General features: G+C 33.6%; 1 protein-coding gene across 1 annotated transcript in view; it reads left to right on the forward strand.

Annotated features, from left to right (window-relative positions):
• The window catches only part of LOC128986167 (guanylate cyclase soluble subunit beta-1), a 192892-nt gene that overhangs the window by 68350 nt on the left and 103643 nt on the right, over window positions 1–20899 (forward strand). The window contains exon 2 of the mRNA XM_054406350.1: window positions 11576–11649. Within this exon, the coding sequence (XP_054262325.1) occupies window positions 11576–11649 (74 nt within the window). The remainder of the gene's footprint in view (window positions 1–11575; window positions 11650–20899) is intronic.

The raw sequence follows: 20899 nt of genomic DNA on the forward strand, positions 1-20899 counted from the left end.
TAATCTATGGTCCTTTAAACTATAAACAAATTAGGACAACCCCCACACCGTAAAAATCACGGTCCAAAAGTAATTGAAATATTTGTGATTTTAACTATAAAACACCTTAGTTACTCCCTTAGCCTACCCATTGTAAGGGATTTTTGATAAGCTAATGGGAGAAAGTATGTATCAGTTCGATAATAAAATTTATTTTACACATTAATTGTAAAAGCTGCATTTAAATTTAATTCCTAAATTGAATCCATTGAATACTTCTAATGGAGTACACAAAACGAAATTTCATAGATTCTCGTCTTTTTAAATGCATATTTAAATATTGAACTAAATGTATTGAGTTAAACATAAAATCTTGGAATTAAATGTTGGTTAATTCACTTTTGAACATATATAAAAGGAAATTAAATGTTTTACGAATTACCTCAAGGTATTTATTTTAAATAAATTTAACTGAACATTAAATTCTATCAGAATAATAGGACAATAAATTATTCCTACCACAGTAATTCGTTTCTAACAGACGACATTCGGATATGATGTTGGATCTAACACAGTTAATTATCTACACATAGTTTAATTACTTGAGCAGGACGCTAGTGTGGAGTGCCTTGTACTCTGTAGCCTACTAATTACTTATTATGTACTGGTATTAAATAATTACTTAACTAGGATTATGACATACAATACAAATTAATTTGAGTACCATACCAAAAGAAGCATTAATAAACAAATGACGCGGTTGACGTGGTTTAACACTAAATGAAATGGTGCCATTAGCGTTAAACCCAAATAACATGAACTTAATATAGGAAAATTAGGTTTTTTGTTATTTACACAAAAACTAAAAGAGAAACGAAGTAAGTGTAAAATACAAAGTTGTTAGGAATTTAAAAACCTATAAAACGATGTGCCACTTGACATCTGTTGCTATTCGAAAATGTTAAAAAATGAGCATTTGCAAATTTTCGAAAATATTTTTTTTATTTTAATTATAAAAAATTTGTTTACTTGTAGCATATCACAGTAAAGCTACATTCATAACGAGTAAGCAAATTCAACCAGAGAAGGGCTAAGTGCGTTGGTATAGGAATCACATACTATTAAAAAATATCAACTTTTTTAAATAAAAAAAAAAACTGCCGCCATTTTGAAACGGAAAAAAATAATTAGTTTCTGTTTCCACCAAAATGTTTTTCTATTAAATACCTTTAAAATGGTGTATAGTATGACATATGTTTACATTGAAAATCACGAGATTTGAACTAGTGACCCTCAGTTTTTGGCACACCCTGTATCTGAAAAATATTTTTACGTTATTTCTTGGGGTCGATTTAGTGGAAAATAATTTTATTTCATCCTTCTACGTAATGCCGTTTTTCCGTAATCAATTTGTGACACCTTACGTGGAACACCTTGTATGTCCGGGTTCAAATCCTGCCAAATCACTAATGGATTTTACCCAATTAATAAATCCACAACCCCTAGCTTTAGACTAAAATAATGTGAAAAACCTATGCTGCCAAGGCTAGCGTCCTAGGACAGAAAAAGGTAATTTATGGTACTTGAACCTAATCCTACTTGCCAGGGGACTCCTAAACCCTAAATAACCCAGCTATAAGTTGACTTAGCAGTTTTTATGTTCATAAATCTCAAGCGGAAATTAGAGTCAGACCTAAAACATAATTCTGGTATTAAATTGTTAAATCAGATGAATAGCATTTTACAAGAAAATAACTTCTGTTTTATTCGAAAGTAATGCTACAAAAAGAGCAAGTGAAAACTTAAGAGGCAACTTTAGAAATCCTAGGTGTTTGTAGGATTTACTATATAAAAGCCAAGTTCCTCGGCTGCTGCCATTAACCTGGTTCATGCCAAGACTTACAAAGATACAACTTATGCTTGCATTTTACATTGGCAAATTTCAAAAGTATTTCTAACTTCATGATTACCGTGATAACTTAAGAGTGAGAAGTGATTAGACTTGTTTTTAATTAAATACTTCTGACCTCAACGTACAGTACTACGCTAAATACAATCATAAAGGTCCAATCTCGATAGAATTGGAAGCTTTACTGCATTGAAATAAACGTTGTTTAAAATTGAAATGCACCTTTAACATTTAGTAACTTATTATGGACAATGCTTAAAAAAATTAGGATGGAATCTTTTTCCGTTGAAGTCTCATTGTTAGTAAAATTTTATATCAAAATATGTTCTGATATAAAAATGCATTTTTTACAGTATCACGGACAACCTAATAACAAAAATGTAATTTAAATTTTAATCAAATTATTTTATTAAAAGGGTTCTTTATTACTCGTTTTTACCTTTATTTTATAAAATTACAAGGTCACTTTGTGTGGGATTTCTCTCTCCATTTAATTTATACAAAAACATACGAGAACTAACTTGAAAGCTTAGAAAGGTTTGTTTCGTACATAAAATATGTCACAAAAAGATGTTGGGTAAAAACAAACGACCATGTTGTGATATAGTGTTATTTATTTTTTCTGTGAGTCAAAAATATAAATTTTCCCCAATTACTCAGCCATTTAATTTGTACTGTATTTTAACCACTTTTGCTAAGCTTTATATTTTAGTTGTTGTTTGTATAGTCTTTTGTATAAAATTAAAGGTCTTGACGTGTTTTACAATTAAAAATAGATCTGAAACGTACTAGGCATTACAGCAAAATTATATTCTATCACATTTTAGAATAGCAAAGATATGCCAGGAACGTGGTTTTACAGGGACCAAACCTGTGGACCCTCAGTCTCTTGACCGCGTCTAGCCCACCTCTACTGAATATACAGGGTGTCTCAGACCACCCGGCCGGCTTGTATAGCTCCAATATGAAAGCAAATAGAAACCTAATTGCAACTGGAACCCTCTATTTTGACCCCAAGGAATTCAGGTAAATTATTTTCAACCCCAAATAAGATTTTGGGAGGTGGGGGTGGTTTTTGGGAAATTTTCAAATGTAAAGGGGGTCGTGTTATACCTTATTTTAAAGGTCCTTTAGTCCTGAGTATTTTAGTGGAAAAAGATTCAAATTATATTCATCCGGCCGGGTGGTCTGAGACACCCTGTATAATGGACATGGAACCTCTTAAGTTGTTTGACTACATTTTTCATAAATCTGAAAATTGATTGATCGTTAAGTAAATGGTTGGTTTTAAATTAAACTTGAAGTTTTACGCCATTATTTAGCTAAACGGGGAAAGATATCTAACTACTCACAACATAAAACGTCTAAATATTTTTCTGTTTGGAGTTCATAAACATATACTAATTAGTAAATATTTTTATAATAAAGTTAAACTATGTCTACGAATATCGTATTAAAGATAAGATACTTAAGTGAATACCTCTTTGAAGACCAGATAAACAATGTTTATTTAGAGAGAATACAGTTAAATGATAATTTTTAAGATTGTGAAACTAATGAATGTTTATTTTTGTTGAGATAAAAAATGATTTACTCAGTCCTGTAGGCTCAACAGCTGTATAATGTAATAATTCTGATTATTATAATGTTAGTTTGTTTAAGTTGTTATGTAAACAAACTACTAGTCTATTAAATGGTTCTCTAACAGTTCTTACTTTTCTTTTATCCTACTAATAAAATCAGTTTATTACAACAGGTTATGGTGGCCCAGACTCGCAAATAACTGTGTTTATGGATTTGTTAGTAGGATATATGTGAAAGAACCTGTGATTGATTGTTATTTGTCTTTTTGAAAAATCTTGTTCAGTTGTCTTCAAGTGTTTTGTCTACCATGGAAATTTCTAAGGTTTATGTAGTTGATAAACTGGAGGGCCAATCCAATTGGATGGATTGGAAATTTCAAGTAGTCATACAGTTTCGAGTTCATGGTATAATGGAAGCTGTTGAAGGAAAGCTTGTATACCCTGAGAAACCAGGTGAAGATGAAGATGCTTCAAAGATGGACAAATATCAGAAACAGGTTGCTGTACTTGAAAAGAAAGAATATTCGGCACAGAATATCATTGTTTCATCTGTTAGCAGTCAAGTAAGACAGCTTATAAATATGTGTTCAACTGCACAGGAAATGTGGGGGAAACTTTTGAGTATTTTTGAACAGAGAACTGAACAGAGACAAGATCGTCTGTTTAATGAATTCTTTGGAATTAAGGAAAATGACTCACATGACAGTGTAGCGAAACACATAGCAAAGCTGGAAAAACTTTGGGTTGAGCTACAGGACGAAACTTGGAAAGAAGATAAAGTTAAGCTTCCTGATTCATTATTCCTAAATAGGGTGTTGAATACGTTGCCCTGTGAATATAGTGAATTCATTAACGCTTGGGAGTCTGTACCAAAAGATCAGAGGACTCTGTCATTATTGAGAGAGAGACTGTTTACGGTTGAAATGAGAATGAAGGAGCGAGAAGTTGGAGGTGTAAAGGAGTCTAATGCTGCATTTTACACTGGTTCAAAACATAAAACTTTCTCAAAACCTAACTCTAACCGTGTGAAATCAACATCAAGCATAATAACCAGTGATGTTGGAGCTGAAAATAAGAAAAAGAAATGGAGACCTAAATGCTTTTCATGTAATGAGCTTGGTCACATGAAGAGGGATTGTCCTAATGTCAAACAGTCACTAAAACCTGGAAGTGCTTTTGCTGGACATTGTGATCTCTCACAAGAATGCATCGAAGAATGTAATTGGATTGCAGATTCTGGAGCTACGCAGCACATGACAATGAACAGATCATGGTTTGTGACGTACGAGGCATTTTCAACAGTTAAGCATGTTGGAGTTGGAAATGGTCAAACCATGGAAGCACTCGGCAAGGCTAACATAATTGTAGAGATGATTATGGGAGGAAAATGCAAGATAAATCATTTGGAAGATGTTTGGTATGTTCCTGAAGTAGGCAAGAACTTATTTTCAATTTCCTCTACGTTGGACAAAGGTATAATTTCTACTTTCAGCAAGGACAAATGTAACTTTTTCAAGAATGGTGTTTTGGTTGCTCAATCACATAGAAAGAATGGATTTTTCATTATGAATATGAAAGTTATTCCTATTAAAGATGCTGAAGCTCAAGTTGCTTTGAGAGATAATTTACAACTGTGGCATGAGAGATTAGGGCATCAAAATAAGCGTTATGTTTTGACATACCTGAAGAAAAATGGTATTGAATTCTCAAATTCAGGTACTAAGTCTGAGATATGTGACGCTTGTATTGTTGGCAAAATGCATCGGTTGAGTTTTGGTACTCGCAAAGAGCTTGTTAATCAACCTGGTGATCGTATAAATGCTAATGTTTGTGGACCAATGCCTGTGTTATCAGTTGGTGGCAATCGATATTTTGTCGACTTCAAGGAGCCTGTGGAACAAAATAAAAAGTTTCCTACAACTGAAACCAACTCTTCAACAACTGCAAGTTTACCTGACGAAGAAGGACAGAGGTATAGTTTCAGAGACAGATCAAAATTGAAGCCTCCTGTGAAACTTGCTGATTGTGCCCTTTTGACATGTGTTGCAGAACCTACTAAGTGCAAGGAAGCGGTGACATGCAAGGATTCTCATCATTGGGTCAAGGCGATGGATGAGGAAATAAAGGTGCTTAGTCCAGTGTTCTGGTGTAGTAAACGCCAGAAATGTGTAGCTTTGTCAACTACAGAATTTGAGTTGATTACTGCAGATTGCTGCAAGTTTGGCTGTAGGGGAAGCAGTGTGGCTCAAGAGAATACTTCAAGATGTAAGGATACATGAGCAGAAGTTTTCTTTTCTGAGTAAAGTGTCATTTTTTAGGGGAAGTGTTGAGATAAAAAATGATTTACTCAGTCCTGTAGGCTCAACAGCTGTATAATGTAATTCTGATTATTATAATGTTAGTTTGTTTAAGTTGTTATGTAAACAAACTACTAGTCTATTAAATGGTTCTCTAACAGTTCTTACTTTTCTTTTATCCTACTAATAAAATCAGTTTATTACAACAATTTTCTTACTAAGATAGCATTGAATACTCAAAATAAAATTTTGTTTTGAATAATATCCGAATAGAAATGTAGAACACATTTGTCAAATGGGGTGTTTTTGAGTCTGTTTGTTTATTTTTAGTCTCCAATGACGTATAGTTTACAGGTCGTTGATTTGTTCACAGATAATTGAGAAAAGAACGTTTGAACATACAAACTTGTATTTAAATAATTCAAATAGCTTTGTGTATAAGAAGTTAGTTAACTTCATCCATATAGCTGCATTCATGTCTATTAAGCTGCAAAAGACTGCTTTGAAAGTAGATCAAGGTTAAAAAAAGAACTTAAAACAGAGCTCTAAAACATACAATAAGGGCGGTTTTTATTAACACTAAAATATTGGTTGTGATTGCTTAACTATATAAACTGCTAAGTCAGTGACGCTCTTTTATTGCGCAATATTTATTATAAGCTGAGTCAAGTGAAATGTTGTGGAACAATTGGACAGAAAGTAGGACGGTTAAATAACATTTTATTTCCAAGATAGTAAACATTTGCTAAGAAGGCAAGTAGGGTGGTTTTCCGATAACTTAAATGACCTGAAAGAAAGTCTCGTTCAACCTTTTCAATTATTTTACTTCCGGTAGTCTGAAACTGTCACAAACGATAGTTTCATTTTATTACAACCTTAAACTGGTTTCTTGTTAATTAAGGTGAAGTAATTAGTTTATTTCATCACTGGTGCGTAAAGTGACTACTTTCGACGCGAGCAAAATATTGACTGTGTGAATTAGCAAAGGTTAAATAATATATACAGGGCGTCCCTTAATTAAACAGCTAAACTTCAGAAAATGGTTGTATGGGTCAAAATGAAGAGAAAATCAATGATTCAACTCTTTCCATTTGGTATTTATTACTTAAACATAATAGCGTTATATGTTTATCTATGGATTGTTTCGACACATCCTTATGAAACTTGCTATGGCATTTGAAGGTAAAAGAGACCTATGTTATAGCAAATTTGGCAAATCTCAAAATTGTAAAATAGCAGCCATTTTAGTTCTTATAAATTAAATACCAACTAATTGACTGATTTCGTCTAAAACTTGTAAGAGTTCTTTATGTAGCATTTGCGATTTCCTATAAAACAATGCCAAGTTAAACAATATCTAATGAAAAATTGCTGAATTAAAATTGAGCGAAATTTGAATTAAAACGATTATAAATGATAAGCAAATATATATTGACCCAGGGATGAAAAAAAATCATTTTATTATTCCAGTAAATCATTTTTGATTACCGATTTCGTTGCAGTAATATATTTTTAGAAATTATTGTAATATTTTTCGTTCTCACCATATTTACATAGTTAAGACCCTTGTAAAGTAACTTTCAAGTTGGTATCTAATGTTACGAGTTCGTTACAAGAAAAAAAAAAAAAACGGGAAAAATTGTATGTTTTACTTTGAAAAAAAAACTACAGGTAACAACAAAGAACAGCAACAGCACAATTCATATCAAAGGATGTGGTTTTGTTTGGATTCAGTTGTTTTATAACATGGCAAAACAAGTTTTCCTGTGTACTCTTTAACTCTCTTAGTCCAACGTAGTTTGCTTAGTTGTTTTGCTATTTATAAGTAATGTTGTACTGTAAATAGTGAAAATAATTGTTTGACCTACAATCTAGCTTCAGAATGTTACTTAAAAATAATTTTTCGATTGAAAATGAATGCTCTCATCATATCTTCGTAATATGTAGATACTATTATGTTACTCCAAAAATAGCATAAAGATAAATATAAAACTGTTGGCTGAAGTATTGGACTAATGAAAACAGGATAAATTAATTTGATGGTAATTTATTACGATGGTGAAACACAATCATTGTTACTAGATTTAAAAATACAGTTGGAGTTTTTAGCTATTTAGCCTATATTGTTCTATGGTTATAATGAGTAAATATTTTGTTAATCCAGAATTAATTACTTTTACTTTACACACGACGACGATTTATTTTCAACAGGTAAAAAAAGATTTGTAATTTTATACCCAACGGAAAATTCCAAAAAGAAAAAAAACACTGTTTGAAAATAAATTGTACTTCCTACGACTTTAATTAGTTTCTAACAGACGACAACCGGATACATTGAGTCAATTCAATTAATTATCTACACAGAGTTTAACTACTTATCAGGACGCTAGTAATGTATGTGGAGTGCCTACTACTCAGTACTAATTACTTCTTGTGTACTGGTATTAAAATAATTACTTTAACTAGAATTGAAATGATAAACGTTCCATAAAATTCACCAATAATAAATGTTTACACATTTGAGCAATATGTAACATCATAATTTTTTTTAAGCAAAATTATTAAAATTAAAATTTGAAAAATTTATTTTTAGGTTTATAATTACTAATATACATTCACTCTAATTGAGATCTCTGCTGATTGTCTTTGGCCAAACAAGAATTCTGTTTGAAAAATATCCCTGGTTTATATCAAAGAGTATCGTAATTGAATTGACCTTCGATTTAGGTCTAAAGTAAATTTGCTATATATTATTGAATCCAATACTATAGTGCATTTCGTCGCCATTAAGGCAGTAAATAATAACCGACAAAATAGTAATGTACAATAGCTATTTGTGCAACTAGTGAGCAAAGGGAGCAATTGCCTCACTCGATAGAAGAGAAATCCTTACGCACGAGCTGTAGGCGAGTGAGGCAATTGCACTTTGCACTCGAGTTGCACATTATATTTTTCCTACAGTTACCATAAAACAAATAAATTATTACCCAACACAAATTAGATGTATTGCTTATTTCGGAAACTCATTTTACGGATAGAACCTATTTCAAAATTCCATATTACAAATTGTACTACACTAATCATCCTGACAACACTGCACATGGAGGAACTGCAATCCTAGTTCGGGACACGATTAAACACTATGAAATACCATGTTTTAAGGAAGATTATCTTCAAGCTTCCACCATTGTTTTAGAAGATTGGCTTGGTCCTATTACAATTTCAGCTGTGTACTGCCCTCCAAGGCATGTTATAACTTACAATCAATTTGAACAGTATTTCAACACTCTTGGTAATAGATTTATTGCAGGGGGTGATTTTAATGCAAAGCACCAAGAATGGGGGTCACGTTTGGCTACACCCAGAGGCAGACAGCTTTTAAGATTAATGAATGACAATCAGTTCACCCATTTTTCAACTGGTGAACCTACCTACTGGCCCACTGATATGCGAAAAATCCCTGATCTGTTAGACTTTTTTATTTCAAAAGGTATTAACCAAAATTACACTGAAGTAAAATCTTGTCTTGACCTATCTTCTGACCATTCACCAGTTATGTTAAATTTAAGTACCGAAATATTTCACAAAGAACCAGGGGACGTATTTTTCAATAAATACACGGACTGGAATCAATTTCGAAATTTTATAAATCAAAACTTAAATTTACACATACAGCTACGTAGTCCTGAAAATGTAGAAGCTGCTGTTGATCACTTTGTTGACTGTATTCAAAATTCTGCCAAAGAATCCACACCTCTACCTAATCATGAACAATCAGAGAAAATAGGCCTAGGCTACCCAATTCATATCAAGAAAAAGATAGCAGAAAAGAGACGACTCAGAAGAATTTGGCAAAACTCAAGAAACCCAAATGATAAGGCCAACTTTAACCGAGCAGCACGGAATTTGAAAAGATTATTGTACGACACAAAAAACCGATGGTTTGAAGAATATACTCAATCTTTGTCGGCTACGGAAGCTACGGATTACTCGTTATGGAAAGTAACAAAAAGGCTGAAGCAACCCCAAATTTCAATCCCGCCAATTCGTAAACCGGATGGAAGCTGGGCTAAGAGTGACATAGAAAAATCTGAAGCTTTCGGGGATTACTTTTCCAATGTATTCAAGCCAAATGTAGGTGTGGTCAATAATGAAGAAGAAATAATAGAATTCTTGGACTCTCCACTTCAACTTGACTTTCCTCTGGAAAAATTCAGACCTACAGAAATTAAGGCAACCATTGACAAATCGCTAAATCCGAAAAAATCTCCTGGTTACGATTCTATCACTGGGAAAATGTTAAAAGAACTGCCAAGGAAAGGAATGATTTTTATTGCATTTCTCTTTAATTCTATATTGAGACTAGACCACATACCAACTCAATTTAAGAAAGCCCAATTAATTGTTATACCAAAACCAGGAAAACCTCCTCATGAAATCACTTCCTACAGACCTATAAGTCTCTTGCCTATAGTGTCCAAGTTGTTTGAGAAAATGTTCCTCAAAAGACTACAAGCTCTTTTTGAAGAAGACGACGTCATTCCAGGACACCAATTCGGGTTTAGACGGAGACATGGCACCGTGGAGCAGGTCCATAGGGTTGTTCATACAATTCGAAACTGTTTGGAAAACAAACAATTTTGTTCTGCTGCTTTCCTTGATGTCAGTCAGGCATTTGACAAAGTATGGCACTCTGGCTTACTATTCAAAATTAAGAAGTTACTACCCCATTCAGTTTTTCCTATTTTAAAATCATATCTTACCAACAGAACTTTCCAAATTAAACATCAAAATTACTTAACTGACCTTTACCCTATAGAATCAGGAATCCCCCAAGGAAGCGTGCTTGGACCATACTTGTATATTCTCTATACATCGGACCTACCAGAAAGTGTAAACACTATGGTTGCTACATTTGCGGATGACACGGCGATTTTATCTGTCCACGACAATCCAGCTCAAGCTACAGCAAATTTACAGCTAAACTTGGATGAAATTTCTCATTGGTTTAAAACATGGAGGTTCAAAATTAATGAAAATAAATCAGCACACATTACTTTTACCTTAAATCAGGCTACATGTCCTCCAGTATCCATGAACAATATTCACCTCCCTCAAGTAACGGAAATAAAATACTTGGGCATGCACTTATATGCAAAGCTTAATTGGAAGGCACATGTCTGGACTAAAAGGCAACAACTCAATTTAAAAACAACTAAACTTAATTGGCTTCTTGGATCTAAATCAAAACTCAGTACACAAAATAAATTGTTACTGTACAAAACAGTTTTAAAACCAATTTGGACTTATGGTATTCAGCTTTGGGGATCAGCAAGTACCTCAAACATTGAAATTATTCAACGTTACCAATCAAAATTATTACGTAAAATTGTCAACGCTCCTTGGTTTGTTACCAACAGAACACTTCACAATGATCTTCAAATTCGAACAGTAAAAGAAGAAATTACAAAATATAGTGAAAAATACATTATAAAATTGGAAAATCATTCAAATCATCTTGCACTTAATTTATTGGACAATCACAACACCATTTACAGACTGAAGCGACATACAATATTGGACCTCCCATTCAGATTCGGCTAAGTGTTATCAAAATTCTCTTTGTTAGCTAGTGTTGACAGTTGTCAATCACTAGCTCATGTTCTTCAAGTTATTGTTGTTGTATTACTATTTATATCATTTGCTTATTGTTCAACTTGAACAGATTGTAAATTAAATAAAGTTAAAAAAAAAAAAATTAAGTTTTCGTCTTGAATGAAAAGTCTAAAAATATGTTTTGTTTTCAGTACGGGTTTGTCAATTACGCCTTGGAACTTCTGGTGCTGAAAACGTTTGGCGAAGAAACATGGGAGCAAATCAAGTGAGTCACAACACATTATTTTCAATCTTTGGTTGCAATCTTTTAATGATTTTTACTAAAGCTAAAGGACCCATGCTGCTCCGCAGCGGTAAAATAAATATAATATCCAAGAAATAATAAAATTTATGATTTTTTATTGAGTGATACAATATCTTGAGCTTAACTGATTCAAACGATCAACAACTCAAATTAAAGCATATAATTTACTGATTATTTTGGGTCTAAAACACATAAAAAACATAAACAATACTGGAGCTATCAATTTCATAGAAAACCCTTATGAAATAGTATATTTCGTACCTAGGTTTTGCCAGCTCGAGATAGTTTTTAAGTTCAAGACGAAGTCGAGAACTTAAAACGATCGAGAGCTGCAAAACCATTTCGGTCCGTGGTACGAACGCTATTTTTCACCACACTATACCCTATTACCACTATTCACCACAATAATAATGTACACTGATAGTCAACACATCTACAACTTTAAGGTTACCTATGTGAAGAAATAATTTGAGGAATCAACAAAAATAATAATAAATATAGTTGCTAGGCAGCGGTGACAATAAAACTATTCTACTGCAATGTGATGGTATTTAATATGCATTCATGTTAAAGTTAGCGGGCAGCTGATTTTGCGGCCCTAGGGATGTAAAAACCTGCTCGGTCCCCAAATGACGATGACAGCTGTCATGGCCATTAAAACGTAACTTTCAGCCACCAATTAACGTATATAAAACAGCTAAAACATTATAGTGTAGGAAAAATTATTTTTAGTTGGTTGTTCACATTCCGTTTGCTTGAAACTCGTCCGATTTGAATAACTAATAGCTTAAATAAAAGCCGGCATTTCACTGAAGGTTCTTAGACCAAAATATATAGGATTATATTATAATCAAGCCACTGTTTAAGACCTCAATCATGAAAATCGGTCGGGTAGAAGAGCCAAACGAACTTGGAAAGTAACCAAATTTAACTCCCAGAAGAAACACATGGAGAGCAAACTTAGTTTGCGTATAAACCGAGTGAGAATATAGATAATTATATGTCGATGCTTGATGGAAAATCTGTGCGTGCATACCTTCAATTTGAGACCTCAATCATGAAAATCGGTCGGGTAGAAGAGCCAAACGAACTCGGATAAGAAAACCCTATAAGATGTTTCTATGGTATGTTTTATACTTTTAACAACTTATTTCTATTATAATTGACAAGCAAAGTGGTGATACCTGTTGGTTATTTAGTCGTTTAGTTAGAAAACAATTTGCATAATGCATGTAAAATGAGGTATAGGTCATAAACCTGTTAAGGGGTTATTTTCTACGCATTTACTTATTGTAACATAAACATTGAAGAAGTAGGAACCAACCACTAAAGTTAACATTTCTCATGAGAATGTATTCAACACTGTTCTAAAGCACTTCAATTGTAAAATTGTATTGCAGTTATATACCAATTTGTATATTAGTATTGTTATTTTTTTATATGTTGTTAACCTTAAAAAGAATAGTAGATCAAAGAGAGAAAAGTGCCTAAAAATAGCAGTAATTCCTATGAAACAATTTATAATTTAAGTGTCATCTATAGCTTATTATTTGATGGCTTATCATTTATGAATATAATAATAATACATCAAAATGTCAAATTATCAATACTAACACGCATAATACACCATCATAATTAACTTTGACAACCTTTTTGGTCAACGTTTTTAGCAACTATTTTGGTTACGTAAGAATACCAAAATATTTAATATTGTATTTCAGCACTGTATGTAGTCCCGCTTCTCTGAACCGTGGCACCGTCTCGTACCTTGCTCGCGTCGCAGCACCCCATTTTCCTTAAATGGCTTTATCAAAATCCATGTAACAAACGTAACATTAGATAACCCTCAACACCTAAAAAGCTTTTAGCTAATAATTGTGGATTAGTGGTATACAAGTAGGTACGTGTAAGTGTTAACCGCATCTTAATTAATTGGTTCTCGCTCTTACTTTTGCATCTAGATTTGACTATACCTATCAAGCCTATCAAGTACTCTCTGCCAGTTTTTTTCTTTTAATCAACGATTTATTTCTATACATCTGGTCCATTTCACATACAAGTCACCAAACGAATTTGAAGTAAATGAAGTAATTCACCAAGATTGTTGATACTTATTTCAAAACGTATTTTACTTAAACACATTCTTAAACGGTTTCTATAGAAATTTGCATTTATAGAATCTGACTTTAATTTAGATCAATTTTCAAAATTACAAAATGTTAAGACGAAACTTTGTTAGAACTACCAAATGAAATAATTGTCAAAATCATAAACGTCCCAAGGTAGTTCACCTTGGGACGATATCGATCGACATGTTATTTAACATATGAACATTACCAACATCTTCCTTTTTCAAAAATGTTTTTAAGTTCTTAAAAATTGTCTATTTCGAATGTAGTCTTTTCGCTGAACTTGTTCAGCGTTTAATGAAGCAGGGATGTACGTGTGAAATCCATTGCTTTACACAGAATGTGCAGTAGAGCCAACTCCGTAGTGAAGAAAAAATTACATCAGAAACTTTTAAATATCCACGAGGATCGCGCATTCAGAGCTTTGAGGTTTGGAAGCCTCTGTGAAGTTTATTTTTGGGAATCGTTAGAGTTTTAGACGCAGCCACTTTACCCCTGATACTAGACAACACTTTGCCTCCCATATCATATTCATGGATAGCAGAACTCGACAACACTTTGAGGTTAGCTCTCAAATATTGTTTTCTAGGAAGAGATCGACTTAAAAGCACTTTCACCAAGCTTTATAAAATATCTTACCTCGCCGCTGGGAGGTATCAACTCGACCAATGAATGTAGACTCTTATGAGTCTTATGTTTCGCTGCGTCTCTCAATTGTTGAGGACTTTACCACACGTGTTGTGCTCCATGGTTCCTACAAGCTACGGTGTCCTTTGTGTGGTAGACTTTGACCATCTCACTGATACTGACGGTATGTTTCATAATAGTGGTTTCCCTAAGGGCCCTTTACAGAGTAGACTGAGAGAGTATATCAGTAAAGACAGTATGTTTACCGTTAGAGAGGATAGATGGATTTTGAAAATTATTTCATATATTTGAGTCAAGAAACTCCGAATTTATGCTCTTGCTCACATTCACCAGAGCTTCCATCGCAGCTGCTGATAACAGAAAAGTAGCTACAAAATCTCCATGTGCATTCTTGAAATCTTTGGCACAATCTTATATATCTTATTATATTGTAGACATCTTCTTTTTTGTTAGTCCCTCCCAAAGCTGCTGTAAAATAGAAGAGGAAATTTTAGGTTTTAATATTAAGAGTAAAAAAGTAAAAGTAAAATGAAAAAACAAAGATTAGAAGTACTTTAAATGTGTAATGAAAACAAGATCTCTTTTCAAACTGTGCTGAGCACATATCTAAATACAGAATTATTGAACTCAAAACAAAACTTTAAAAATCTCCAATGCGAATGGATGGAAGTCAAGCAAACAAGAAACAAGGATTACTAATATTCAAACTCCAGCTTCTTTCTTTTTTTGGTGCCGTCAATGAGTGTTACGTCGGGTGTTAACTAATGTAGGTTGAAAGTGGTCTGCACGAATTTTGAAAAGTTTGGTTCCAATCTTGAAGGTTAAAATGTGTTACAATAAAATTGTAGGAAATATCTATTTTCATCGGTGTAAGTTATAAATGCTGTACTTTTGTGGAAATTAGTTCCACCCTAAACTCTATATCTCCACTACTAACATTGATATGATTATATTATCAACACTTTCCAAATATATTACTAAGTGACTTAGATGAGGTGCTGCCTGATGCTGTCGGCAACACCGGGACTGGTTCTGTCGGCTGTTTGGCTACAACAGAGTTTCTCTCTTCTCCCTTCTTTCCCTAATCACCCTGTGTAGCAGCCCCCGAACTGTTGGGCCATCTCTGTATGTCCTCTTTCTTCTGTCGCTGTAACATTCACTGTTCTGGGATTAGACAGGTTAATTTTAGTCAGTCATTATAAGTTACCTTGGGTCTTGTGTTTTGTTGTTTCAACCGGCTTCGACCTTGTAAAGCAAGAGACTATGATATAAATCTCGGAAATATTTTGGAAGAGGTTCAAAAAGGGAACTATCTATCATATAGCAGCCATCTACTCATCGAATATGCAATCCGGGGTCCGGGGTCTGATACTTACGAACTTGTTCTTTTCAGTATGTTGTCGAGTTCCCTTTGCTCTCCCTCTGTCCACTCACTACCGTTTACTAATAGTCCGGTAATTAAGGAGAAATATATAGCGGAGGTTCAACAAAATTGATTCAAAAGGTTTTTCTACGGATTTCATTAGTTTTATACCTCCACACAACACAAAAAAAAGTCTACCAAAATCTGACTTGGGGAAGTACCTGAATTATGGTATTTAAATTAAAATAATAATTGCTCCGTGAGAAAAAAAAACAGATAAAAATATAATTGCTATATACAGGGTGAGTTTTAATTGCCCCCCCCCCAACTTTTTTCTACATTTTTTCAAATATCAATCCCAGACCACTTTTAAACATTGTTGGGTAGGAAGTACTTCATTTTGACAAGGTGTTCATTTCCGGCCGCCATCTTGGATCCGCCATATTGGATGCAAAATATTTTTTCAAATGTAAAGGTGGGGTTGTGACCCATCATTTCGAACTAGATTTTTACCCTGATTACAATGCCGCAAACCGTTTTTAAAAATCTTGATTCATTCTAAAGTTATGAGGCCTTTTAAAACTTTATTTGTAGCCCATTTTAACATTGTGCTTGTACAAACTAAGACCATAATCTCAAAATAGTGCTAGATAAAGATAAGTATACACTACCAGTCATTGCCAACCTATTTCCACTTGGTTATGACAGATGTATTTTTTTCGGTCGCCATCTTGGATCCGCCATTTTGAAATGTGATAAATTATTTTAAATATAAAAGGGGTGTTGTGACCCATCATTTCGGATTACTTTTTTAAGCTGAACTCAATTCCATGGTCTATTTTTTATTTTCATATTTTGATTTTGAAATATTAACATTTTTAACAAAAATATTGCAATGTTTCATAAATAAAACTTGATAACAAAAAATGGATTGCGGCATTGAGTTAAGCTTTAAAAAGTAGTTCAAAATGATGGGTCACAACACCCCCTTCTAATTTTAAATAATTTATCCCATTTCAAAATGGCGGATCCAAGATGGCGGCCGAAAAAAATACATCAGTCATAAATAAGTGGAAATAGGTTGGCAATGACTGGTAGTGTATACTTATCTTTATCTAGCACTATTTTGAGATTATGGTCTTAGTTTGTACAAGCACAATGTTAAAATGGGCTAAAAATAAAGTTTTAAAAAGGCCTCATAACTTTAGAATGAATCAAGATTTTTAAAAACAGTTTGCGGCATTGTAATCAGGGTAAAAATCTAGTTCGAAATAATAGGTCACAACCCCACCTTTACATTTGAAAAAAATATTTTGCATCCAATATGGCGGATCCAAGATGGCGGCTGGAAATTATCACCTTGTCAAAATGAAGTACTTACTACCCAACAATGTTTGGAAGTGGTCTGGGATTAATAGTTGAAAAAATGTAGAAAAAAGTTGGGGGGGGGACAATTAAAACTCACCCTGTATAGGGTGTAGTTTATAGTTTTTAATGTTTTGAAGGGTGGGGAAACTAAATATGCAACTTAAAATGTGATTTGACGTCATTTGACACCACAATATTGCCGCCAAAATATTTTCCAAGGAGGAAAAACGAAAATAAAACTCACATTTAGATATAGGGTGCAGTATATCGAATTCAATGTTCACAAGGGTGGCAAAACCAAATATACAACTTAAAATATGATTGTATCTAATTTAAAAGCCTAAGATGGAAGTCACCAAAATACGCCCCATGGAGGAAAGTTGAAAAACTTACCTTTAGAAATAAATAACTTCTTGATCAGCATTGTATGAGTTATTAAATTTACGGAAAGTAAATAAAAGAAACGTCTTTAGAAATAGCCTATCTTTAGAACTAGGTATTAGTTTTCAATCTTAACTTTTATAAAATACCAGTAAGCTATTATGCAACTTAAAATGAGATTTTACATTATGAGACGGTAAGACGGGGTACCGGGGCACATGGGTTATTTTTACATAGGATACTGTATTAAAATAATGGTATAATAGTGTAGAAATAATTCGATTTCAATGAACACACTTTTTAATATAAATACAGCCGACAATTCATACTGCTAATAAAATACTGTTCAAATTAACTGAAGTGTTAAAAAATAGTCCCACATATCTATCATTTGTCACCTTTTTATAAATTGTTACTCTGAAATAAATTACTCTGTTACTTCAATATTTTCACTCAAATCAAGGGTTTGCCCGTTTGTGCATGTGACCCCTTTACACTGACCATATGTCAATTCAGTGAATTCCTTGAGATCATGGTATTTGTTCATAACGGATAGTTTTCCTATTCCATAGGGTCTCCATTTGGTATTACATCCGCAAAGAGCGTGTATAAAGAGTAGGAGCGTCTAAGGTTAGGACCAAGAACCCTTTTCCCTTTTCAAACGTGTGTTCATTGAATTCGATTTATTAATATTTTAAAATACCATTATTATTCCCTATGTAAAAATAATCCATGTGCCCCGGTATCACATCTTACGCCACCGTCTCATGATGTAAAATCTTATTTTAAGTTGCATATTTAGTTTACTGGCATTTGTAAAAGTTAAAATCGCCTTACTACAACATATTTCTAAAGGTAAGTTTGTTTTTTAATTTTCTTCAATGGAGCGTATTTTGGTGAATTCCATCTTATGACCTTCCATTTTATACAATCATATTTTAAGTTGCATTTTTGGTTTTGCTACCCTTGTAAACATTGAATTCGATATACTACACCCTCTATCTAAAAGTAAGTTTTATTTTAGTTTTTTTCTCCATGAATCTATTTTGGCGGCCATATTGTGGTGTCAAATGACGTCAAATCACATTTTAAGTTGCATATTTAGTTTCCCCACCCTTCAAAACATTAAAAACGATATACTACACCCTATATATAGCCATAATATTTTTATCTGTTTTTTTTTAAGGAGCAATTATTATTTTAATTTAAATACCATAATTCAGGTACTTCCCCAAGTCAGATTTTGGTAGACTTTTTTTTGTGTTGTGTGGAGGTATAAAACTAATGAAATCCGTTGAAAAACCTTTTGAATCAATTTTGTTGAACCTCCACTACTCAATGACTGGACTATAAAGCGAAGTATTGTATATACCTGACCGTTTCATAAAACCTTTTGGCGGCATTTATGAGGTCCTTGTTTACGTCATCCTGCAGGGAGTCTAAATGATTGATTCGCTGATCATATGAGACAATTACATCCTGCAGATTCTTACTTTTAGATATATTTTGTTAGAATCTAGCACTTTCTCTTGTGTCCATTATCTTGGCTCCCCGGCGTTCTTCAATGTTCTAGCAGTTCCTTCACCTGGGACAGACAGTTGAAAACTTTAGATAAATCTTGGTTACCAATAATAGTCATAATCGCCCAGTAGTACAAAAACCCTTTCATGAGGGATTATATTATATAATTCCCATGGGTTATCATAATACTTAAAGATCATTTTGAGGACACGTTTGTGTATAATTACGTATTGGGTTTTTGTGTAGTATCGTGTTTGTTTGGTCTGTTTTTGCATTTTATTTTGTTGGTGTTATCTTTGAGTTGTTGTGTGTATTATATTTAGTTAACTCTTCAGCGAAAGCTCTTGTTTTTATAGTGGGCAGGTAGGAAGGACTTGTGTGAACGAGATAGGGTGTTGGGTCTAACTACCTTTTTCGGGTCCACTTTGAGAGACCTGAGATGATCGTCGGTTATCCCCTCCATTTAAATTTCCCCAATAATGAGGTTTTAGAGTTTTCTACGGTTCAATTAGAATTCTGCAGCATTAAAATCTTCCGTACAAACGCCCTATTTATCGGTATTGGTTCTTGGAGGCCGAGTCGCTGAGCTATGGCTGTCCCCACTATGAACGCCCTCCCAACACTTGTTGTTTTCTGAATCTGCAACAGACCAAAATATTTTAATCCCGTCAATTGAAAAATGCTGATATAATATACAGTAATAAGTGGTTCTATGTCCGCCCCTAAGAAGGGGCATAAACATCTCAACCCGGGACTAACCTACAGGCCGACAAAACTTGGTCATACTGGCAACCTCCTCGATCACTCATTGTAGTTGTTTTTTTAACTTTACACAACTGGTGAGAAAAAAAGAGAATCACAGTATTTGGTTGACAAAAAACCTTCTTCATGAGTCGATTTGACTCGAGTCAAGATATACGCGAGTCGTCACTTCGGACACTACTAGGAATAGGCCTAACTTAAAAGCCTATTTTACCTAGTAAAAGTTGTATGCTGATTAGGTAGGCCTTTTGTCATTTATGCCCACTTTACTGCGTATTCTAGGCTAGTCTACTAAATTTAACACAATTGGCTAGCAAAATTATGCTAACTTATTTGAGAATGAGTAAATCTAGCCTATTTTAGAGTAAGGCACTTTTAAAGTGTGATCCAAACTATAGCGATTCTCGCTTAACTTAAGATCTGGATAATAATTAATCATAGGCCTAGCCTGTTAGATATTTAACTTACCTGCAAGTAAAAGAACCATGGCTTTGTAATAACCTGCCGAAGACTGCCCACACCCTTTAAATAAGTTTTCTTCTGTAAATGGAACTTTTGGGGATTTTCTTCCAATGGACTCCAAAAAACGGGGTATATGGTTTTGGTTGACCAACCACCAACTGAAAAGTGTTCAATAAATTGTACAGGGACAATGGCAAACGAAGAATCGGATAAGTATTTTACATTACATAGGCCTAAGTAAACATAGTAGGCCTACTTAACATGTTATCTAACGGTGATGATGAACTTTTACAAGTAGGTAGTTGACTTGTGAAGAATGGTCATGGGCTTCTTCGTTGTCCCATTTAGGTTTCTAAACTTCCCCATTAATGAGGTTTTTGTGTTCTCGACGGTATATTTGGAATTCTCTCTTTGGAAAAACTCGGAATTACGTTGCCAAAGCATCCAGTTATGTGACAACGTTCAATAAAAAAAAAAAAATATATATATATATATATATATTGCATTTTATATATTTTCAGTCCATTCCACACATGAAAAAAGCCTTGCCGCTCTCTGTAACGTCTTGATGCAGTTG

The sequence above is a fragment of the Macrosteles quadrilineatus genome, unplaced genomic scaffold, assembly GCF_028750875.1.
Source record: "Macrosteles quadrilineatus isolate MER2022 unplaced genomic scaffold, UCM_ALF_1.0 Scaffold_2__2_contigs__length_208266976, whole genome shotgun sequence".
Lineage (NCBI taxonomy): Eukaryota > Metazoa > Arthropoda > Insecta > Hemiptera > Cicadellidae > Macrosteles > Macrosteles quadrilineatus.